The sequence below is a fragment of the Bemisia tabaci genome, chromosome 4, assembly GCF_918797505.1.
Source record: "Bemisia tabaci chromosome 4, PGI_BMITA_v3".
NCBI classification, from domain to species: Eukaryota; Metazoa; Arthropoda; class Insecta; order Hemiptera; family Aleyrodidae; genus Bemisia; species Bemisia tabaci.
The window spans coordinates 47,170,736-47,191,374 of record NC_092796.1 but is presented as its reverse complement, the minus strand read 5'-3'; the positions used below and the strand labels follow the sequence as shown (position 1 = coordinate 47,191,374).

At 40.6% G+C, this 20,639-nt stretch overlaps 1 protein-coding gene across 3 annotated transcripts in view; it reads right to left on the bottom strand.

Annotated features, from left to right (window-relative positions):
- Window positions 1-20,639, bottom strand: part of LOC109043763 (cell adhesion molecule Dscam2) — a 310,700-nt gene that overhangs the window by 77,921 nt on the left and 212,140 nt on the right. For all 3 annotated transcript variants that reach the window (XM_019061073.2, XM_019061072.2, XM_019061074.2), the window contains exon 2: window positions 1,146-1,457. In XM_019061073.2, coding sequence (XP_018916618.2) covers window positions 1,146-1,457 — 312 coding nt within the window. The remainder of the gene's footprint in view (window positions 1-1,145; window positions 1,458-20,639) is intronic.

Genomic DNA, 20,639 nt, shown 5'->3' with positions numbered 1-20,639 from the left:
TCAAAATCTATTTAAGATCTATCTCTTACTATTATTCGCGGTTACAGGTACACGAATTCGCTGTGAGTAAATTTTATGGAAAGTTCCATCTTTCACTGGATCGTTCTACCTTTTCTGAGAGCATATACAAGAGCAAGACGTTGTCCTCTAATGTGAGTTAATGACAGACTAATTCTGAGTTCATATACTTTGGAAGCAACTATACTAACTCCCGCGTTGATAAAATTGCATAATCTATTATTTGAAGGAATTATGCTTCCTTTGCAACGATATGCAGTGGAGGAGTGGCATTTCAGAGCAGAGCAAACTCTATGAGTGACGAATAAACATGTCAACAGCACTGAAGCATTGAAGCAACTATTTCGATTGTCAGATAAGGAAGAGGAGGGAAAGATCGGAGAGGGAGAAGAAGAAAAACGGTGAAAGAAGAGGACGAAGAGGAAAAGTACTTTTCCTACATATTTACATCTTCTTCTTCTACCTCTTATTCTTCTCATTTCCCTCTCCAATCTTTCTCCGTTCTTCTTTTCCTTTATCCTCCCCCTGCTAAAAATGACGAGTAGGCTATTCAGCATTCGCCAACTCACATGAGTAGAACTTCCTACTTATATGAGCAGAAATCCTTCTCATATCACTGGAATATTCTGCTCATAAGAGTAGAAAAGTTCAACTCATATGAATTCAATTTTTTTTAATTGTTTAGCAGTGCTGTTTCTGACCAGGAGACACCGACACAGTATGTAAATTTGAAAAATAAAAACATTTCGTTCTTATATAATTTTTTGATGCGGTGATTAGTTTCTAAGATATCGGACACGGTAGATTCAACGCTGAACTTATGTGAGTTGGAACCTCCAGTCATATGAGTTGGAATCTCTAGTCATGTGAGTTGGCGAAAACTGAATAGAGACATTCTGCTCATATGAGTTAAATTCTATTCATATGAGATGAAATTCTATTCATGTGAATTGAGATTCTATTCATATGACTTTGATTTTCTCTCATTCGTACTCACCATTTTTAGCAGAGCTCTCTTCTTTTTGCCTCTTCGTCTTCATTTTCCTGAATAAATTCCAGCAAATCCCTGGTTTTTTAGGCCCGAGTCAGTGAGGATAAAATAAAAGAAATTGATGAAATGGACTGACCTGCTCTGACGCGGACATCGCGGCTGACGATGCGTCCGACGAGGTTGGCGGCCTGGCAGCGGTAGGTGTTGGAGTGGACGTCGATGCGGTAGCTGCTCGGGGCGAACGGGAGGAAGTGGATGGAGCCGTTGGGGAGGAGCTCGAGGATCTGCGGGATCGGGTTCACCGGCTTCCCGTCGCCGTAGAGCCACGAGACCGAGGGCACCGGGCTCCCGCCGGCCGCGCAGTCCAGCCGCACCCCCGTGTCGTTGGCGAAGTCCGCCTGCGGCGGCGGCTCCTTGAAGAAGGACGGACCGATGTACAGCAGTGAACCTGGATACAAGAGAACGTCACATCTTAGAATACAATGTCTAAAATACAAATATGAGATACTAAGACAGTGGTGGATCCAGGGGAGGGGGTGGAGAATGAAAAAAGGAGGAAAGGGAGAAAAAGAGGGAGAGGGGAAAAGAGGGAGAGGGGGATAGGAGGGAGAGGGGAAAAGAGGGAGAGGGGAAAAGAGGGAGAGGGGAAAAGAGGGAGAGGAAAAAGTGCTCCTAAAAGTTACTAAAATTCTAAGACTAAAGTCCTAAAATTTACTGAAATTAATAATGTCAAGATAGAACTCCAGAGCTATCTATCAAAGTTTACTGAACCAAAAGTTACCCGATTAAGGATTGACGTACATCAGTGAACCTGGACACAAGAGAATGTCACATCTTAGAATACAATATAACAAACATTCAAATATGAGATACTAAGGGTGCCAGGGCTAAGTATGTGGAACTTGATAAAGCACCCTGCAGAGGCCTGGGCATCGCTTTAAAGCGCCTTCAAGTTTTGGTCAAGCAATATGGATACCCGTAAACCACGAATAGTTACATCAAGGCGTTGAATTACAGGACCGGTGGATGTAGTAAGGATCGTGGTCGTATCAATCCGTTAGTTAACAGTTCCTCTCCTTGGGAGGCCCCGTGTGGTATACATTGTGATTAAGGAAGGTTCAAGGAGATCCTTATCAAAGCATATTATAAAGACAATCATCGCTAATCGAGAAATATCATTCATTTTCACGACGCGACGTGGCACAGAACGCGCCCACATAAAGAAAATTCATGTGTATGAGCAAAAGAGTCCGAATATATTGATAATTGATAATTTTGAGACATTTATGCCTAGATTTCGACGATCCATCTACCATTATTTCTAGATAACGTGATGACTGGGTATTTGAAAAATAAATATATCTGCGGAAAAATTTTGTTGTTATTTCTTGAAATACTTTTTTTGTTTTGTTCGATTTAAACCCGATTACCCTGATTACCCTCGAATGAGACTTTCAGCGCAGGGTGGCAGAACCATAATCTTTCAGGGTAAACGATTCTTGCGTCAAACTGCGTTAACTGCGAGCTGATTGTTGAAATTGGTAGACAAAGCAATAGAAAAAGAAGACAACAGGGATATGGAGGGATCCTATTGGTGGAAGGGAGTGATTGTAATAGACAAAGGAGGAAGGTAATAGATTAACTAACGGCAACCCACGAGAGATCCTTTAGTTAATCCATCATTTTCTTCCTTAGTCTACAGGAACCACCCAATTCAACCAATAGGATCGCTCCGCACTCCTTATAGCTTCTTTGTCTATAGCTTTGTCTACATAAATTTTAACAATCAGCTCGCTGTTCATGGCATGAAGTACAGAGCGACTCGATGAAGATTGGTGTACGTCTAGGTAAACTCTAGCCGGAGTCTACGGTCAAACTTCACTTTCCAAACTGAAATGCAGCTCCCGGTAAGTTTTGTATCTTAGTTGGCTGATGCATGGCCTCGACTTCTCAAACGAGCAGATAAAAGTTGAAAATTTGCTCCAGCTTTTTTTGAATAAAGTTTTTATCTCGGACTCGATAGTTTCCAATCGTGCTCGCCATTCAATGAGAACGATTAAACGTCAAACGTCGGAGGAGGGAAGATGCCCCGAAGCAAGCTCAGACGGGCATTAATGCCACTACGACGTTGCCATTTTACACGTGGAATTTTCTGATCTGACATCGCTTCCTGGGGAGAATTCAGGGATTTTCCACGACCGCGGCAACAGTGGGCACGATCGTTGAAAGATTAGTTGTAAACATCACGACTTGAAGTCCCTCAATAAATCATCGCCGTGACTGAATGAATACAAAGCGCGGAATCCAGGGATGAAGTTTTATTCATTCCTTCAGTCCTTTCCGTGTTCGTCAAATCGCAGGCAGCTTCAAAGCGAAATTCTATCGAGCACTGCAAGCGCTCCTTGCATTTTATGCGAAGATTCTTACAAAACTGGACTTCGTCCATTAAAACACACGTGAAACGAGTTTTTGTTCCGTATGGAAAAACGTATAAAAATAATAAATTAGGAGCGGAGACTTTGAAACACCTTCAGCGAGATGCGCAATTTTGCAGCATCACCGTTGATACGCTTTGGTGTCAATACGCGGAATAAATAGATATGGGTTGTTGAATGATACGGGCATTTCCGATAAATCGTGGTAGTGCCCCAATAAATAGTTACTGATCCAAATATTGCGGTATTACTAGTGCCGCAACATCAGGCGCTCCAAGCAACTATTTTAACCCTCCGGAGCGCTCGTTGCCTATTCGACTCGATTGAAGGCGCCTTTAATACCTTGCCAATTTCGATTCCTACAAGTTGCGCATCGCACGGTACTACTCAACCTGAGTTATAGTGCTACAGCAAATAATTGAAAATGCCCATATCATCAAACAAAGTGGGGTAGTGCAACAATTTTAGGGGTTAATCCCTAACACTTTATTTTCCGTGTAGCTTGTTTTGAGTCTTTTTTCCCATAGAGAAAATTTGTACTTTGAATTAATTTGCAAATCTTCACTCCGTAAAACCGAAGCTCATTGCAAGCTATTTTCTCGTACGCTTCTGTTGTAATGTGCTACGTTGCCAGAGTAAATTTCAGATAATATCTAAACCCTACGCCTCCTTGTACTCCAAACGTTGCCAATGTCAAATTAAAAACTGGGCAACCATGTAAAAAATGCCTAAAATAACCAGGCTCCATAGCTGAAGCTCGAATTAGTTCAAAGAGAAAGTCCAAGTTATGTAAGCTGAGAGGAACGATAAAAAAGTAAAAACATTTACTCCAACTTCGACGCTGAAAGTTTTTCGGGCAGATAACCGAACTTTTCCACCGCTCGAAGGTTTAAGTTTCGCAGGGCTTTCGTACTTTGCGAGTTTTTATCGTGAATTCTCGTTCGTTGGGAACAACCATTATCCTAATTTCGATAGTTCGTCGTTCCTCTGACTAAAGGGCGTATCTCTATTTTCGCATGAGCCGCGGAAAACATAAAGTTATATGGAAAGCAGGGCTTACGCGGATATTGAAATATGGCCTTACGTCCGTAGCGATGAGTTGTTTTAGAGAGAGCTTACACGTTTAGAGCGGGAGTAGTTTTGACCACAGATCAATACATCATCATCATACCGTAGAATACATTAAAGTTCCGTCTGTATATTTTTTAAGGTATAAGCATTTATTAGAGATATATTTCACTGACTGAATCACGTATCAAAAAAAAAAAAAAAAAAAAAAAAATGAAAAATGAAAATGAACACTTTTCATGGAGACTTTTTGCGTTTGAGCGAATATTATTTTACAGGGCTTCTGGCGGCCAAAGAAACGAGAATCATACGGAAAATTTAGAGAATTCAATTCAGTAGGAAAGAAAGATGAAAACCATGGAAACTTGAGAAATCCTCGGTAAAACCCATGGAATTTTAGCTTTTTTACAGTAATGATGGTTGAAAATTTGAAATTTTGTCTTTCTAAATGATTTTATTGTTGAATCTTACATTTTACCCTTCTACCTACCGAAGAAAACACGAGAAATTGGGAATTTTCAGAATACCGAATAAGAACCTTGAATATTTACGTCTATCATGTGATCCACAGGCAACTAAAACTATTGTACAGTTAGCGCTACACAATAGTGAAAATAAATAGTCCTACCAATGCTCATCCTCGAAGGATGCTTTATTTTCAATGTGGATACTGACCTGTCCCAATTGATTTCATTGTACGTATTCTGGGACAGACGTTACAGAACTTCCAAAATAGAACAAGATGCATGGAGTGAAGCATAAAAGTTGAAGACAATGAGCAAGCAGATAGAAGGAACAAACCCTCGGAACGACTGAGCATAGGACCCACATTTTGCGATAAGGACCTACTATTTCTGGCTCACTTTAGAAACAACATATGTGCCATTGGTTTCCCTATGCATATAAGTGCTTCCACGGAGGATCTCGAGATGACGGCTCCTTATTGCAAAATGTAATCCAACTTGTCGGCGGCAATTTGCGATGAGCCAGACGATGCGTCGGTCGCGTCGCGGCGCGGCGCGGCGTGGGTGGAAGAATATTGTTCATTTCAGACACGCGTCGAGGGAACTCGTAACTCGTAAGATGCGGTTATTGAATTAGTCGTTAAAATTAACTACACCCAGACTCGCTCCTGCGCTGACGAATGCACTGAGAGTGTCACTCAGCGTCTGTTACCGTCACTGCTGCAGAACTCAGCTCCTGTAATATTTTTTCGAGGGAAATTAATTACAAGAACGTCACCCGGGAAGTAAGAAGGATGACGTTTGACTCTTAGCTCTCTCAGTCTTCGCTAAGGCTTTGCTAGTCAGTTTTAAAACGTTTTTCAAGAATTTTAAAAGCTTGTAACCCCTCTTCCAACCTATCTAAGCATACTTGAATCGCTCAGTTCGGAATCGACCCTATACTCCAGCGGGAAAAAAAGTCAAATGCGAACGCAAAAAACTGATTGGAGGCACAAGTTATTACTGATTTGAATTTTGTTCTGGTGCAAATTATCTAATGTCATACGATCAAACCTAGCTATCAAAATATCAAGAGCAGGTGCTGTGATTGGCTTATTCGATGACTTGGGCCAATCATAGAGCTCCACCTAGATATATTGACGGCACGGTCTGATCGAGAGACATCAGCGACAAGAGCGGATCCAGCGATTTGGCAACACGGGATTTCCTAAATTTACACCAATGTTAAATAATCGATTCTTATTGGAGCACTCGGCCCCTTCAAGAATCGATACATTTTCATAGGTTTAAATGGAGAAAAAACAACGTTGCCAATTTGCTGGATCCACCAATGCAGCGAATGTTAACGTATTATTAAGAATCGTCACTGTGTTATGGAGCTGACACCCCCCCCCCCTCCCCCCATTTTTAGAGTAATATGTGCATCCACCCGGCAAATAAAATAAGTATTCTGAGTTGACTGCGGTGTGTCACGACCAACTAAAACCTCATCCCTAACAAAAACTCGCGAATCCGCAAGTATCTGTTAATCTCACTCCTTCCTCATTCACAGAGCTCTGACAGCAATGTTGCCAGTTTCCTGTTGAATCCGTCTTTGCTGTCCTCTCAAGTGGATCACCTCTGACAATACTCTGCAAATTGACGACATTGTTTGAGAGAACAGCTCATGAAGAGACCCGTGGGGTTGAACACGACAACTTTCTAGTGTTGCCACGCACCGCGTATTATACGATTTTAAAGTTATTTCCTCACCTTTCTAAAAATTGACGAGAAGAAGTTTTCAAGCTTTCTTCCAGAAATGTTCGCATCATATATTGGAAAACCGACGAAAAGACAGATATAACTGCTTCAAAAGGATTTCGTCGAAGAATTTTCGTAAAAACCCCACCAAAATGAAAATTAAAGTATAAAAATGGTTGACCAAGGCCCTGTTGGGAATTAAAGTTTGGGACGTACCTATTTTAACCCTACAGGTACGTTCTAAACTTTGATTTCCAACAATGCCTTGCAACAATGCCCTTCTCAATCAATTTTAAACTTTAAACGATGGCCTCATCAAACGCTCCAACTTCACAAACAGTTTAAGCACATAACTGTTTAGAACCATGTAAAATGGAGTCTTCTTTCGTAAACCCTAGCGCTGTAATTGATTGTTCTGTTACCATGTTAGCTTAGTGGCGCGTCTTCATTGTAAAATTTAAAATTAAAATCATGGAAAATTAAATTTTTATAACTTAAACCGAGAATTATCTTTCGCGGGTTATTCATCCAAAATACATCAGGAAAAATTACTTTCGAAAGAACACATAATAGAGGTTTACGGCGCAGCTTTTCAAAACTAAAATTGAAAAAAGAAAAAAAATGTTACGAACTACGCAGATTGCGCGCTAAGGAGTGGATTTCAGACTTGTTTGATGTGCCATACCGTGATTTTCGAGCGTTTTTACTCTTAGAAAGTATGTATGCAGTTGGCTGTATCTCTCGCGTGCACCAGACCCAATATACAATACGCTGAAAAATAAAAAAAACGAGAGTTTCCTCCACCAGCTTTGATGCGAGAAGCGTGGCATTTGACACGCAGCGTTTAAATCGCTAATCCTCATCAAACGTACCCAAAGCTTCATTCTCCACGATAATCACACTTTTTTAATCAAGAGCACGATGTCCCTAAAGTGACCAGGTATATGAATGTTTTTTCTATCTGTATTTCTTGTCGTCGTCACGTTCATTGGAGAGACAGCTCTTCACTACATAATTTTTAAACAGGTCACTGATTTAAATAGCAGCGTCTGACGCTGAAGATAATAGACATTTCAATGGCTGAAGTCAAATGATGTTCGTGATAATTGCTCTCTCCGAAAAATATTGATTAGGGAATTTTTCTGTAAATTTCATTAATTGATCTGAAACGTGAAAGTAGTACCATCTTCGGCAGATTGCAAAGACAGTGGTTCCTTCATGCTTAGAGTCCGCGTATATACTGAGAGATGAGACTTGTTGAATCAATCACCAGATGGTCCCCTTCTTTTAGAATCCCGCAATGTGACAAGCCGTCATAAATGATACATTTTTACCGGTTGCAAAGATAATGAATTAAAGGACCACGGGATTGAGAGCACGTCAAGAAAGAAATAGAATAAAAGAAAGGAATGGAAGAGAGGAATTTTGGGAGAAACACAGAGAATATATTTTAGAGACCCTGCACTGCTATCTTCCCTGTGGTAAAAAAGTTATACTTTCGGAGGTCACGCCCGAGTACGCCAAATGATGACTGATGACGGTTTCAGGACATTTCGTCAACGATTTTTTTGTCCGCGTGCCTGTTTTGTCCAGTAGTTTACGTCCACGCGTAAAATAAGAGTTGTGTTGAAATAAACTATACAAAAATGAATATAAAAGGGGAAAAAACCAAAAGATAAAAGAAATAATTAAAGTGTTTTGGGGATCATTAAATTTGACACGGAATCACCTTAATATTTACAAAACACACTTTATATTTTCCTATGATACATTTTTTTTCATCAATTTAAATGAGGAAAATCCATAGTAAAAATTTCAAAATCATGAGCTGAAAAACGCCGACTCCGCGATTTTAAATATTAGAGCTGAACACAGAGCGGAGCGGCGTGCTATCGGCACGAAACGCGCACTAACGCCTTCAAACCAAAGGGAAGACTTTACGTATTGTGCAATGCTTGAAGTATCCCCTTAGGTTTGTAGGCGTCAATGCGCGTTGGGAGTTGGCCACTTGGCCAGCCGCCCGCCACGCCGCAGCGTGCCACGGCGCTTCAAGCAACTATTTCACAACAGAGGTGTTGCACAGTATCAAACGAAATTGAAGGCACTCCAACATTTTAAGAATGATAGGCATCCTCCAAGAGTACGGAGCTTTCCTCGCAAAATAAATCAAGGTACTATGGCAACTCCCCTGCCGAAAAAACGCGTGGACATAAACTACTGGAAGAACCAGGTGTGCGGACAAAAAATCGGTGTCGAAATGTCATTAAACCACTGTTGACCAAAGAGTCAAGTATTTGGTTTGGCAATTCTAACCTAATTTACAAAACAGGCCCAACGAATTGCTCATTCTGACATTCATCAATCGTCATCCAGCAAATTTTATGTTAAACATGTCGCTTTATCAATCATCACTCGGAAAAAAAAAGTGTTGACCTCCGATATAAACTGTTGCCTCATATCCGAATACATTGCTCAGATTGTGAGTGCGTGATCTCTAAAATATTTTTTCTCTAGAGAAAGAATTCGCAGTTTGTGACATCAAGACCCGAGCAGTCCTGCTTCTCCATTTGAAGGAACTCTACTATCGCAAAATGCAGTCCAACTGACCCTCGCGAGGTACGAAGTGTCCATTTCCTGCGGAAAGAGCACGTATACGACCAATCCAATAGCCCCATCCGGGCAACTGCGCCTCAGAACCAGCAGACATAAAATATAAAGTGGCAAACTGCGGAATGTAAGGTGAAAAATAGCGAAGAATTGTAGACGCAGCTCCGCAGCGAAACTGCCAGATCTTCCTGAGAAATTCCGCATTTTGACCCCGGCGAGTGTGGGAACAAGTAATTTCATGGAAAGGTTGGCAGCCCCAAGGCCGGGGTAAAATATAAAGCTTCCGGTTTGAAGGGAACCGTTTTTATCCATCCTCCACCTACATCCTCCAACCCTCCGCTTGATTTGTTACGCAGTCTTATTTATTTTTTCCCTCACCTATCCTCCTGGCCGCCTTCCGGTAGGCTTCGTTTCGTTCGTCCAACTAGGAGTCCTAGGATTCCTCTATAGAGAAAGTATTACCATGTCTGTAACGCTCTCTAATTGGTTCACTAGTTTTTGCCTTTCCTGGGGATTCTAGTTCTTAATGTAAACACACTTGATCCAGAAAAATGCGCATTTTCCAGAATGAACGTTATAAAACTTTAACTTGACCAAAAAGAGCACGTTGCATTCATAACAACTTCACTGGAAAAAAAACACATTGGATCTAGAGTGCAGACTCTTGAAAACATTGACAAGAAAAAATACTATTGATTCAATCAGATTTAAGCTTAAATCAAAAGGAAATCCGCTCAAATTAAGGCTTGGTTCTTGATTTCAGATTAAATCTGATTGAATCAAGAGTATTTTTTCTTGTCGCTGTTTTTAAGAGTCTAAACTCTAGATCCAATGTGTTTTTTTTCTCCAGTGTTTCCAAATGATAACGCGTCAGTGAGAAATTATCGATTGTTGTTAATATTAAAATCAGTCAATTCAACAGATTACGCTTGCAGGTATTCGTCTACACTTGTTCTGGAGGAAAGTAATGAAATACTTTTCTTGACATCTTGCTCTACAATCAGAACATTAAGCTCTCTGACTCCCATAATTTTTATTTTTAGTCACAGTTCGTTCTATCCCCAACCCTCCAACACAACAATTATTAGGATAATTATTAAGAAAATTTCCGTAATTTTTGCGGTGGTAATGACCCCCAGATAAGCCCGTTCTATTCAAATTTTGGCGATAGGACCCAGGTTTCTTTACTTTATTAGATGAAAGTTCCCAATTAATCAATGGAAATGTTCATCTTTTTAGGAACTAAAAAGATGAACATTTATAGAATCAAACTAGATTAAATTGCAAACATAGTCTCCAAAATCTAACAGGAATATCACAAGTTTTTTCGAAATTCGTACGAAATCAAGATAAACTTGGCAATATCCGAGTGTTTAAACAGCATTTTTGCTCAACTCGGCAGATTTTCTGTGTAAATTATCGATTCATCGCACGGAATATCGTTTCCGTCCTTGTAGAGGAAGCTAACATTCCAGAGCTTACTACTCGGCCGAGTGCATAAACTTATCGCTCTTTTATTTCCTCCATTCTGGTTTTATGACAGATTGACACAAATAAAATTAAAATACAGCCGAATTCAGTTTTGTTACCGCGGAGAGAATCGATTACCTGAGTGTTTCCCTCCGCGGAGAGAAATCGATTACCTGGAAGTGTTTTCCCTTCCATAAAGTTTTCATTTTACCACTCGTCGAGAGAGGAATGTGCTGAATTGCGGACAAATACGTTTTTTTCCGGTATGCCTGCTTTTGAATTACCTACTTACGTGCGTACAAAGTAAAAGATTACACTCTTCTGGGTGACTTTTATTTTACTCGGCTCCTTTTAAATCGATGCATTTTAATTCGACTTCTGTGCGTTCAAAAGAAAACGTGTCGGGAGTATTTTCAATTAGATCATCATTCCGCATGCAAAATTTAGCGAGTAAAACGAAACAACACTGCAGACTGATCATCGATACTATGCCAGCAAACCAAGAAAAAGTAAGGTTCCATCTATACCCTACAACAGCCAACCAAAAATGGACCAATTAATGAGGGGTGCATTTTGGCCGTAAAAGTAATAATGTGCTCCTCTATAGCGTAGGTAAAAACTGGACAAAATAATGAATAAATAATACAAAATAAAGGCAAAATGCTTCAACAAATGGATGCATTAAACCCGTATTCGAAGAGACACTTTGAGTTTTTTTTTGCGTTTTTCTTTAACCATTTAATAAATAATAACAAAACACAGAAATGGAGAAACAAATTACCAAGACTTGAAAACAACATTAAAAGAAAAAAGTAAAATTCGCTCCTCCGAAATTTTACATACGTACAATACTTGAAATTTTTAGTTCAAAATCGAGATAACCCATTACATCGCAATATTTCGTGTGCATTGGTGGCAATGAATAATTGGAGTTTAGCGTGGCATTTTGGCGTTGCAGGAGTAAGTCAGGGGAAAGTCGCGGGTTGAGAGTCTGAATTGGAAACGGCTGAGTTCACCGTTCGCCAGGAGGATCGGCGAGACATGCTTTTGGCAGGACTCTTGCCGAGGCTGCTGTTTCAGCGAATGTCGGCAGCGAAGCCAAATTCATTAGAAGGAGCAAAGAGGAAACACCTTCTGCTTTTGAGGCGATTCGTCTTCGATGACAGTTCTCGCCAATTTACCGGTCGGTTGATACCCAAATTTGTAACTTTTATAAGGGATAACACAGTGGTTTTCTCGCGGTGAAAAAACTCTAAAAAAAAAAAGTATCAGAAACCCCAAACATAGCTTCTTGGGAAATTTTTAGAAGAAAGACGAGTGAAAAGTCCCTTCTTTTATCGGATGTGAGAAATAATTGCGATGAATTCTAGTCACTAAAGCGCTTAGCCGTGGTAAAGAAGAACACCGTATAAGCCATCAAGCGCTGCCAAAAATTCGCCGACAAATCACGAATTGTTAGGGAAATGTGGGAATATGTCTCTTCCAATTTTTCACGGGATTTCGTTCGTAATTTGATCTAAAATCTCTGTAAATTTCAAGGAAACATATTCATATCTTTCTTCAGAAAATAATTTCTGAGAGGAAATTCGGCAAAATTTGAATGCTCATACGGTGCTTTCTCTTGGCACGTCAGCGCTACTGTCAACTGCATTTTAAGATTTTCAGAGGAGTCTTAAGTATCATGACATTGACACTTGTTACCGATAATTATTTTCAAAAAATTCCCGCAAACCGTTTTTGGAAGTTTTCAACGCGTACACTGGAAAAAAAAATAAAAAAAATATAAAATACAAATCCGGCCGTGGAAGCTACGTTACGGTCTATCGTTGACGTGCCGTCTGCGTTCCAGGCTCAGAGGCCGAAAGTTCCGGGCGTGGCTCCCGGATCAATCAAAGCTACGGCTCAAGCACCCGGAGCTTTCGGCCTTTCAACCCGGAACGGACGGTACGTCTGTATCGCCCGTAAATTTTTTTTCAGTGTACATTTTCCTTTGTTCTCCTTATTATTTCACCATGAATGTTATGCACCAACACCCATGTTATTTTAAGTTGGGGCATTTTACTCCGGCAAGAGTTTTCAACAATTGAAACATTCTTCGGTAAAAGGGAGGATGAGGCTTGAAATGCTCCTAGGATTGTGCAACGTATTTCTATAGTTGTGAGTAACTTATCCGTCAGTTCTACTACGATTCGTTCCCTGAGTTTGCTCCGAGTTTTTTCTCACTATTGGAAGGATTAGGATCACTATTTCTCACTTTCTCACTTTACATTGGATCTAGAGTCCAGACTATTAAAAACATCGACAAGAAAAAATACTCTTGATTTAATCAGATTTAAGCTTAAATCAAGAACCAAGCCTCTTAATTTGAGCGGATTTCCTTTTGATTTAAGCTTAAATCTGATTAGATCAAGAGTCCTTTTTCTTGTCAATATTTTCATAAGTCTGGACTCTAGATCCAATGTGTTTTTTTTCCAGTACATCTACCGCAAACGCCGTAAAAAAGTGCACAATTTCAGCAGCATTGCAAGCCTTTGCACCCTTTCACCGAAAAAGACCTCAATTTATGCGCGATTTGAAAACGCGGCCCCGAACCGGGACTGTAACGAGCGTCAAATTCGTTTCGCTTATTCTTAATTCAGGCTCCGGGTACGGCGAGGATCCGCGGATGTCACACGAGCTGACTCGATTAATTAGTCGAATTCGGCGACATTAAAATTAATGAACTCCCAAGTTGCAGGTGCATCGAGAGGTTTCAATTCTGGGCGCTGCGTCTAATAAGCAGCACTGCGGATTTCGGCGCAGTCGCGGGGAAGGAAGGGGTGAGGCGACAAGAGCCGCGTTTTCAGCCCGGGCTCCTTAGACCTGTTTTCGGAGGGAGCGTTCAGTTTCGACTCCTCGAAGTTGGTGCTAGCTAATGAGTCCCCGGGAAAAACTTCGCGAGGTTTAATTTTCCTCGAATTTTACGTAATTGCATTCTACTGTTCGGTTCTGAAACGCAGGAATAGAGAAGCGGGTCGGAGACAAAATACTCTTGAAACCTCGGACTGATGCTGTCAGTGGCGTGGCGTGTTTTGCGATAAATCGATTGGTATGCCATTTAAACGTATGGAAAAGAATCGATAAACAGGGTGTTCGCGACGAACACTTTAAGAAACGCTTCTTTACCACAGCTTCAAATGGGGATACACGATACATCGATAATCGACCATTCACGCCACGTCACTGGATGCTGTTGGAGTTATTTCCGAAGCTATTTTTCGTTATTTTTGCTCATCTTTGCTTGATGACTGTCCGTCAGCAAATAAGATCAAGTTAAGCTGATTCTTTCTGCTCTTTGTTTCATTTCGCTGGCTTGAACGAATCGTCTGGTTCAACGGCGACCCAATTCGAAAAGATTAATACACACACACAAATATAAACTAAAATAGATAATTAAAAAAATAAAAATAAAAACTAATAAATCAAGGACGCCGGACAGACGGACATACATTTTTTTAGTATGATTTTTTAAAACGCCTAAAAATGATCGATTTTGTTATCTTCTTTTTTACGCGATGACAATACATCGTCTACCTGCAAGGGAGCGAGAAAGTAAAAAATACAGCATTAGAAGTTACGTAACCCCTTTTCCCCACCCTCCCGCAGTATCGCAGGATCAGAGCTAGAGAGTTACGTATTATATGAATGATCCTCCTGCTAGAGGATCGGAAATTTTAATTGGAATAATTCTACATTCACACTGATGAACTACAATAGAACTCGTAGAAACTCATGGTTAGTTCCACAAGTCCGGTTAAAAATCAGTCCATCAATCGAAATCAAACGAAATGTAAGAGAATTTCGCCTTTCTACTTCCCTACATCTTCCGGTCTATCTTTACACGTTTCGCCGGCCGTATTGGCAACTCGCCACTCATTTTTTTCCTCTTGGATTGATCACTCCTTCGTTCCGGCTTCCCGGCGTTGCAAGATCAGGGCGATTTAGTTTGTTATTTAAAAAAGACAGCGAAGGAATTCTTAGCCAACGGAGAAAAAAATGACCGGTTCCTGTCGAGTTATGTCAATAAACAGGATTTTCAGATTTCGACAGAAAACATACTCTTGCATCTTGAAGAATAAATTGGAAGTGGTTAAGTTCAGTTTCCTGCCTCTAGAAGACCTTAAATCGCATTATAATCCAGTAATTAAAACAAAGCAGATTGAAATTTTTAGGAACTTTTCCTCGGAACTACGCTTTTTGAACTTGGAGCTTTGAACTACCTTCCCTCCAGTTTGGTTTGTTTTTCAGCGTTCCCTGTCCCAAAATATTTGTAGAACACTCTTTTTGAGTTCTGATTTCAATGACTCATTTTTGAGTTTGAGCAGTGGAGTGGATCCCTTTTCCCGTCGACGGTTATAAATATATCGGCGTATGTCGATTTCCACATGAGCCATAGAAAGCATGATTTTATACGTAATACAGAGGTCACTTGGAAACTGAAATACGCCCTCACGTTAGAATGACGACGATATCTTCGATGTAAAAATTAAAAGACTGCTTGTATAACTACGATCGGCAGAAAGGGTCAGATGCGCAGCGCATCACCTAGCCAAAAATTTGCGCATGATTCCTTTGAGCATAAAATGGTCAAATTGATCAGTTTAACTGAGAACGAAGTTATACTTTAGGAGATGATTTCTTCGAGCATAAAAGGGTCAAATTGATTAGTTTAACTGAGAATGAAGTTATACTTTAGGAGATGAATCTTCAACGTAATCAAAACATGATAAAATCAATTTTCGGATGTTAAGTTTTTACTTCTAAATTCAGTGAAAACAACCATTCACTGAATGGATTGCATTTTGCAAAATGGAAACGAGAGCATTCCAGTGTCGCCAGTATTGTGCAGCATTTTTTTCCTTGCAAATATCAACTGATCGTCTAAATAAGTTTTATCTTTACTCCGATAAATTATAAATTAAATACGAAAATTACCTTGGTGAATTTAATATTTTGCATGATTTCAGCAACTTTATCGCGAAGAACGTAAGTTGCACAATTCCAGCACCATTGGAATATACTCTTGGTTCCTTATCGCAAAATGCAATCCAAATATTTTGAGGGGTGACGATCTTGTATTAATGTATAAAGCTGGTTATTACAATAATACGATAATTTATTTATTGACTTTCTGCGACTGTCAAGGCACGGTACTTTGACAATGAGGACAGAATCATGTTCCGTATGTTACTCGATCATCAAAGGTACAATTTTGAAAACGGTTTTTCCAACTTTTCTGAATCAACGAGATGAAGAAAACGGTTCACCGAGCAATCTGGCAACCCCGCTTTTCGTATCTTCGGTCTTTTCTCACAGACTCGCTTCCTTCTCTCCCTACCGAGTCTGTCAACCCCTAGGAAATCCGTCAGCCAGGTTATTTTTCCTCTGCGAGTCCAATTTCCATTTTTCTAGACCGTGCTCTATTGATCTCTGTCGCTGAGGCAGGCTGAGCATGGACGGCTTTTCAATGTTGCATGAAAATTATTTTTGAGCTTGTAAAAGCGAGCTAATCTGCAGCGAGTTGTAAAAATACGCTGGGTCAAACAGCACGCTAAGGGGACTTAAGTTGTTGAAATGAGGTAAACCTGAATATTTATAGGAGACGGCGACAGGTCCAAACTTTTCAAAAAAGGCCTCAAACCTAATAAAAATTGACCAATTCCGGTCAATCTTGGTCAATCTCTGATGTAATCAAAATTGGTAACGTTGGTTTTTAGCGTAAAAATATTCACTCGTCATCGATCATCTTAAATTCGACCAGTTTGTGAAAAAATTGGTCAATTTCGATAAACTTCGGGACTTATTTCAAAGTTTTTGGAAGTTATGCTCCCCGTTTTACACAAGCTTTGCTGGTTATAGGACATTTCGTCAACGATTTTTTGTCCGAGCACTTGTTTTTTCCAGTAGTTTAAGTCCACGCGTTTTTACGGCAGAGGAGTTTTGGTCCACTTATCAATTATTGAGACCCAAAGTTAATCGGTCGACATGTAAATACAAACAACATTTGCTTACGACGTTTTTGGATGAAATGTGTAATGTCTTGGAGGAATGTGGGTTTGCTCGTTTTTTGTTTGGCCAAGCGGGAACAAATATATAATTGATTATTTTGGCGTCAATTCCATGAGGGAAAATTCACCAAAACTCTCTACACCTCTTTGGTGCAACAGGACTTAATTATCTTTCAAGAGAATCCCATCCTCTTACACCTGAACGGATGAACCTTTTGATTTTCCTCAGCTAAAGGCTCTTAGATTTTTCCTGTGTACTATAACTTCGCGACAGCGCCGGCGTGCCGCGGCGCTTCAAACTACTATTTCGCCATGAAGGTGTTGCACAGTATCATATAAGATTGAGGGCACCCCAACGTATCATGATTGATGGCATCTTTCAAAAGCACGAAGCTCCCTTGCAAATTAAATCGAGTGACGATGAAAAAAAGAGAGCTGTACTAAACTTGCTAAGTCCTAGTATCTGGATCCAGTAATGTTTAGCATGGTTTTTGAACTTAATTAGAGGAAAAATTGACGTGATTTAAGCAGAAATATGCTCAAATTTACCGCCGAAAAGATTTCCTTATAAATCAATAAAGAAAATAATGCCTGTTTAGAGAAAAAAGGATGCTTAAATAAAAAGAAAAGTCACTTAGATCAAGCAGAAACCCGCTTTCATTCAGCTATTTTATTCTTGATTCAAAATAAAATCTTCTTGACGGCATACTCAATAATTTGTCTGCCTAAATTGAGTCACATTTTTCTCTAATGAAATTAAAAAATTATGCTAAAAGTTACGGATGCTAGGACTAAGTGAGTTTTTTAGATTACCGCTTTCTTTTTGTAACGTAGTATCATGATTTATTTTGCAAGGAAAGCTGTGTACCCTTAAAGGAAGCTTGTCATTCTTGATACGTTGGACCGCCTTCAATCTCGTATGATACTGTGCAGCACCTATGTCGCGAAACAGTTGCTTGAAACGCCGTAGCACTCCGCGCCGCGCCGGGCGACCAGCGTGACACGCGCATAGGCGCCTACAAACCTAACAGGGATACTCCACGCATTGCGCAACGCGTGAAGTATCCCGTTAGGTTTGTAGGCGCCAGTGCGCATTTCGCTCTGTGTTAGGCTCTAATATTTAAACTCGCGGATTCAGCGTTTTTCAACTCATTATTTTGAAATGTTTGCCTGCTCTGAACGGATTATTCTCATTTAAATTGATGAAAAAAAAAAAAAAAATGTATTAAAGGAAAATATAACGTGTGTTTTGAAAGTATTAAGGTGGTCCCGTTTCTAAATTAATGATTTCCAACGCTTTTCAATTTTTCCTTTATGTTTTGTGCTTTTACTGTGCTGCAGCGTGGTGTATTCGCAACCAGACGCTCAAACTTGGACGTGTTTGACTGTAAAAGATCGATTTAAAAGTGGGTTAAAACCAAAGACTGCGTCCTCCTTGGTTTTTTCTCTCTTTTTTATTTTTGTATAGTTTCTTTCAACACAAATACGGCTCACTGAGATTAATATCGATGACATCGCTTGGAAAAGGTTTTACAAATATTTGCCATGTTTTAAAAATATAATGTTTTTAAAATGAAGAAGAAAGTAACATTTCATTTAAAAAAAGGAGCTACCATAACAACACCTTCTTCTCTCTCAATTTTCTAATTCGATATTGGCAATATAATTTTACATGCGGACTGGAATATAACCTTTGGACCAGGTCACTGTTTCTTATTTTAAGCGTGGACGTAAATTACTGGACTAAACAGGTGCCCGGACAAGAAATCGTTGACGGAATGTCCTGAAACCGATTTGCTTCCCTTCCTAAAATTTATTTGGAAAATCCATATTCATAGCTGATTTTGGCGCCAACCAAAAAATATGATTAAATCGACCAAACTCCTGGCGGAGAGTCAATTTTTAAGCTACTTTGATAATAAAGATGGCAAATTCAATTGCGTTTCTTGAGTGGCTTCAAAAACAGCTGGAGAAGAATTTCAACCAAGATTTCTTCTTTTTCTGTGCGACTCATGCATGAAGTCCCTGCTGGATCACCCTGTATTTTTAGCAGGCTGTGATTCCCACCATAATTAGGCCGCCCCGATGCTCAACTTGAGATCGACATCAAAAGATTTGCATCCGAATGGTGAATACGTCTTGACGCGCAGCTCCGAGTGATTAGACCAGACGACATGCAACAATTGAAACATGATCCTCAATCCTCGTGCGGTGTGCTGAATCGAACACCAGGGATGCTGCAATTTGCATCCCTCCTCGTGGCTTCGTTGTCACGTTGCACTCAGATCTCAACCCCCAAAATACCGCGGCAGCCATGCTCAGAAACCGCGTGGCTCAATGGAGTCAAAGACAAAAAGACGGACGGAGCACTCGTATCTAGTAACACGGGGGCGAGGTGAAGCCACCCTGGGCCCTGGCGCTCTCCGTTTGTGATGAGTGCGGGAATCCAGGGCGGCGAGCGGAATTCGATTTGGACTCGTCCTCTTGATTTTTGCACTTTTCTTGCTCTGAACTCGTTTTAAATGCCGAAAACGAACAAATCAATAAAGTATCCTCCCCTCCCCCTTTTACCGAGCGTTTCCTCCCAGGAGGAACCGAAAAAAGCATCTTCTTTGGCAGCCTTTTCTTTATTCGGCAAGCACGTCCATACCAGACGAACTCATTGGTCACTACGCCAAATAAAAAATCATTTTTGACTCCAATGATTTAACCCATTCTATCACGGAGAAAAAAAGCTCGTGCGTGGGACCCGGAGTTTAGGTCTTATGGATTTCTGAGGTTTTTGGATTGAGCATCTGAACACTTTAGGTCTAGCTGTCGATGTTCGGATCACACATCTGAAACTTCAGTTCTTGCATATGAAGTACTTCAGATGTGAAAACCGAAGTTTTTCGGATGTGAGAACCGAAGTTTTTTGGATGTGAGAACCGAAGTTTTTCGGATGGGAAAACCGAAGTACTTCAGATGTAAGAACTGAAGTTCCAGATGTGTGGTCCAAACCTCAGCAGCTGGACCTTAAGTGTTCGGATGCTCAATCCGAAAACTTCAGAGATCCATATGACCTAAACTTTGGGTCCCACGCACGAAGTTTTTTTCTCCGTGTATCATCACTACTTTTCGCACATACTGTTGTTTCCCGGGTACGGCACGGAAACAGCCATTTCACGAGGATCCGGCAACAAGGATCGAAATGCAGATATAGGCTGTCGTGGCAGTCCTTTGAATCTGTAATTCGAATACCCCACCGCGAGATTCATTAGTTTGCGGGTCAGATTTATGCAACAACACTCCGGTCCTGCCAATCCACGACCGCCTCCCGGGGGCCCCGGGGAAACAGCGCACATCGTGGCAACGCTGCTCGGACCTGTAATTAGCGGGCAGTTCCGGCTCCGGGGCCCCCGAACCCTCGGCTCAAATACCTCGGCTCAAAATTCGAAGTTTCGATCTGACGAGACTAATCTGATTGATTCGGATATTTGATGAATGGCTCGGAAAAGCATAACAGCGATCCTGTATTCAAAACCGACCGGGCTCCGGATCAATGGAACGAGTTCAACGGGTAGCGTTTAAATGGGGGCGAATCATGGCGGAGCGTTAGTTTCACGGAAAAAGTTTCAGCGAAGCAATCGAGATTCTCTCAGGTGCACTCGGAATGGCTTCGGAAGATTCAGGAAGTTGTTGCGTTGAATAATGGGGCTGGGTTTGAGAGATAGAAATCAGAAACATTTTCGAGGAAAATGAATTATGAGTGATTTTAAGCTCTGCAATTGCATTCCATTTTCCTGCACTTCCTCCTTTT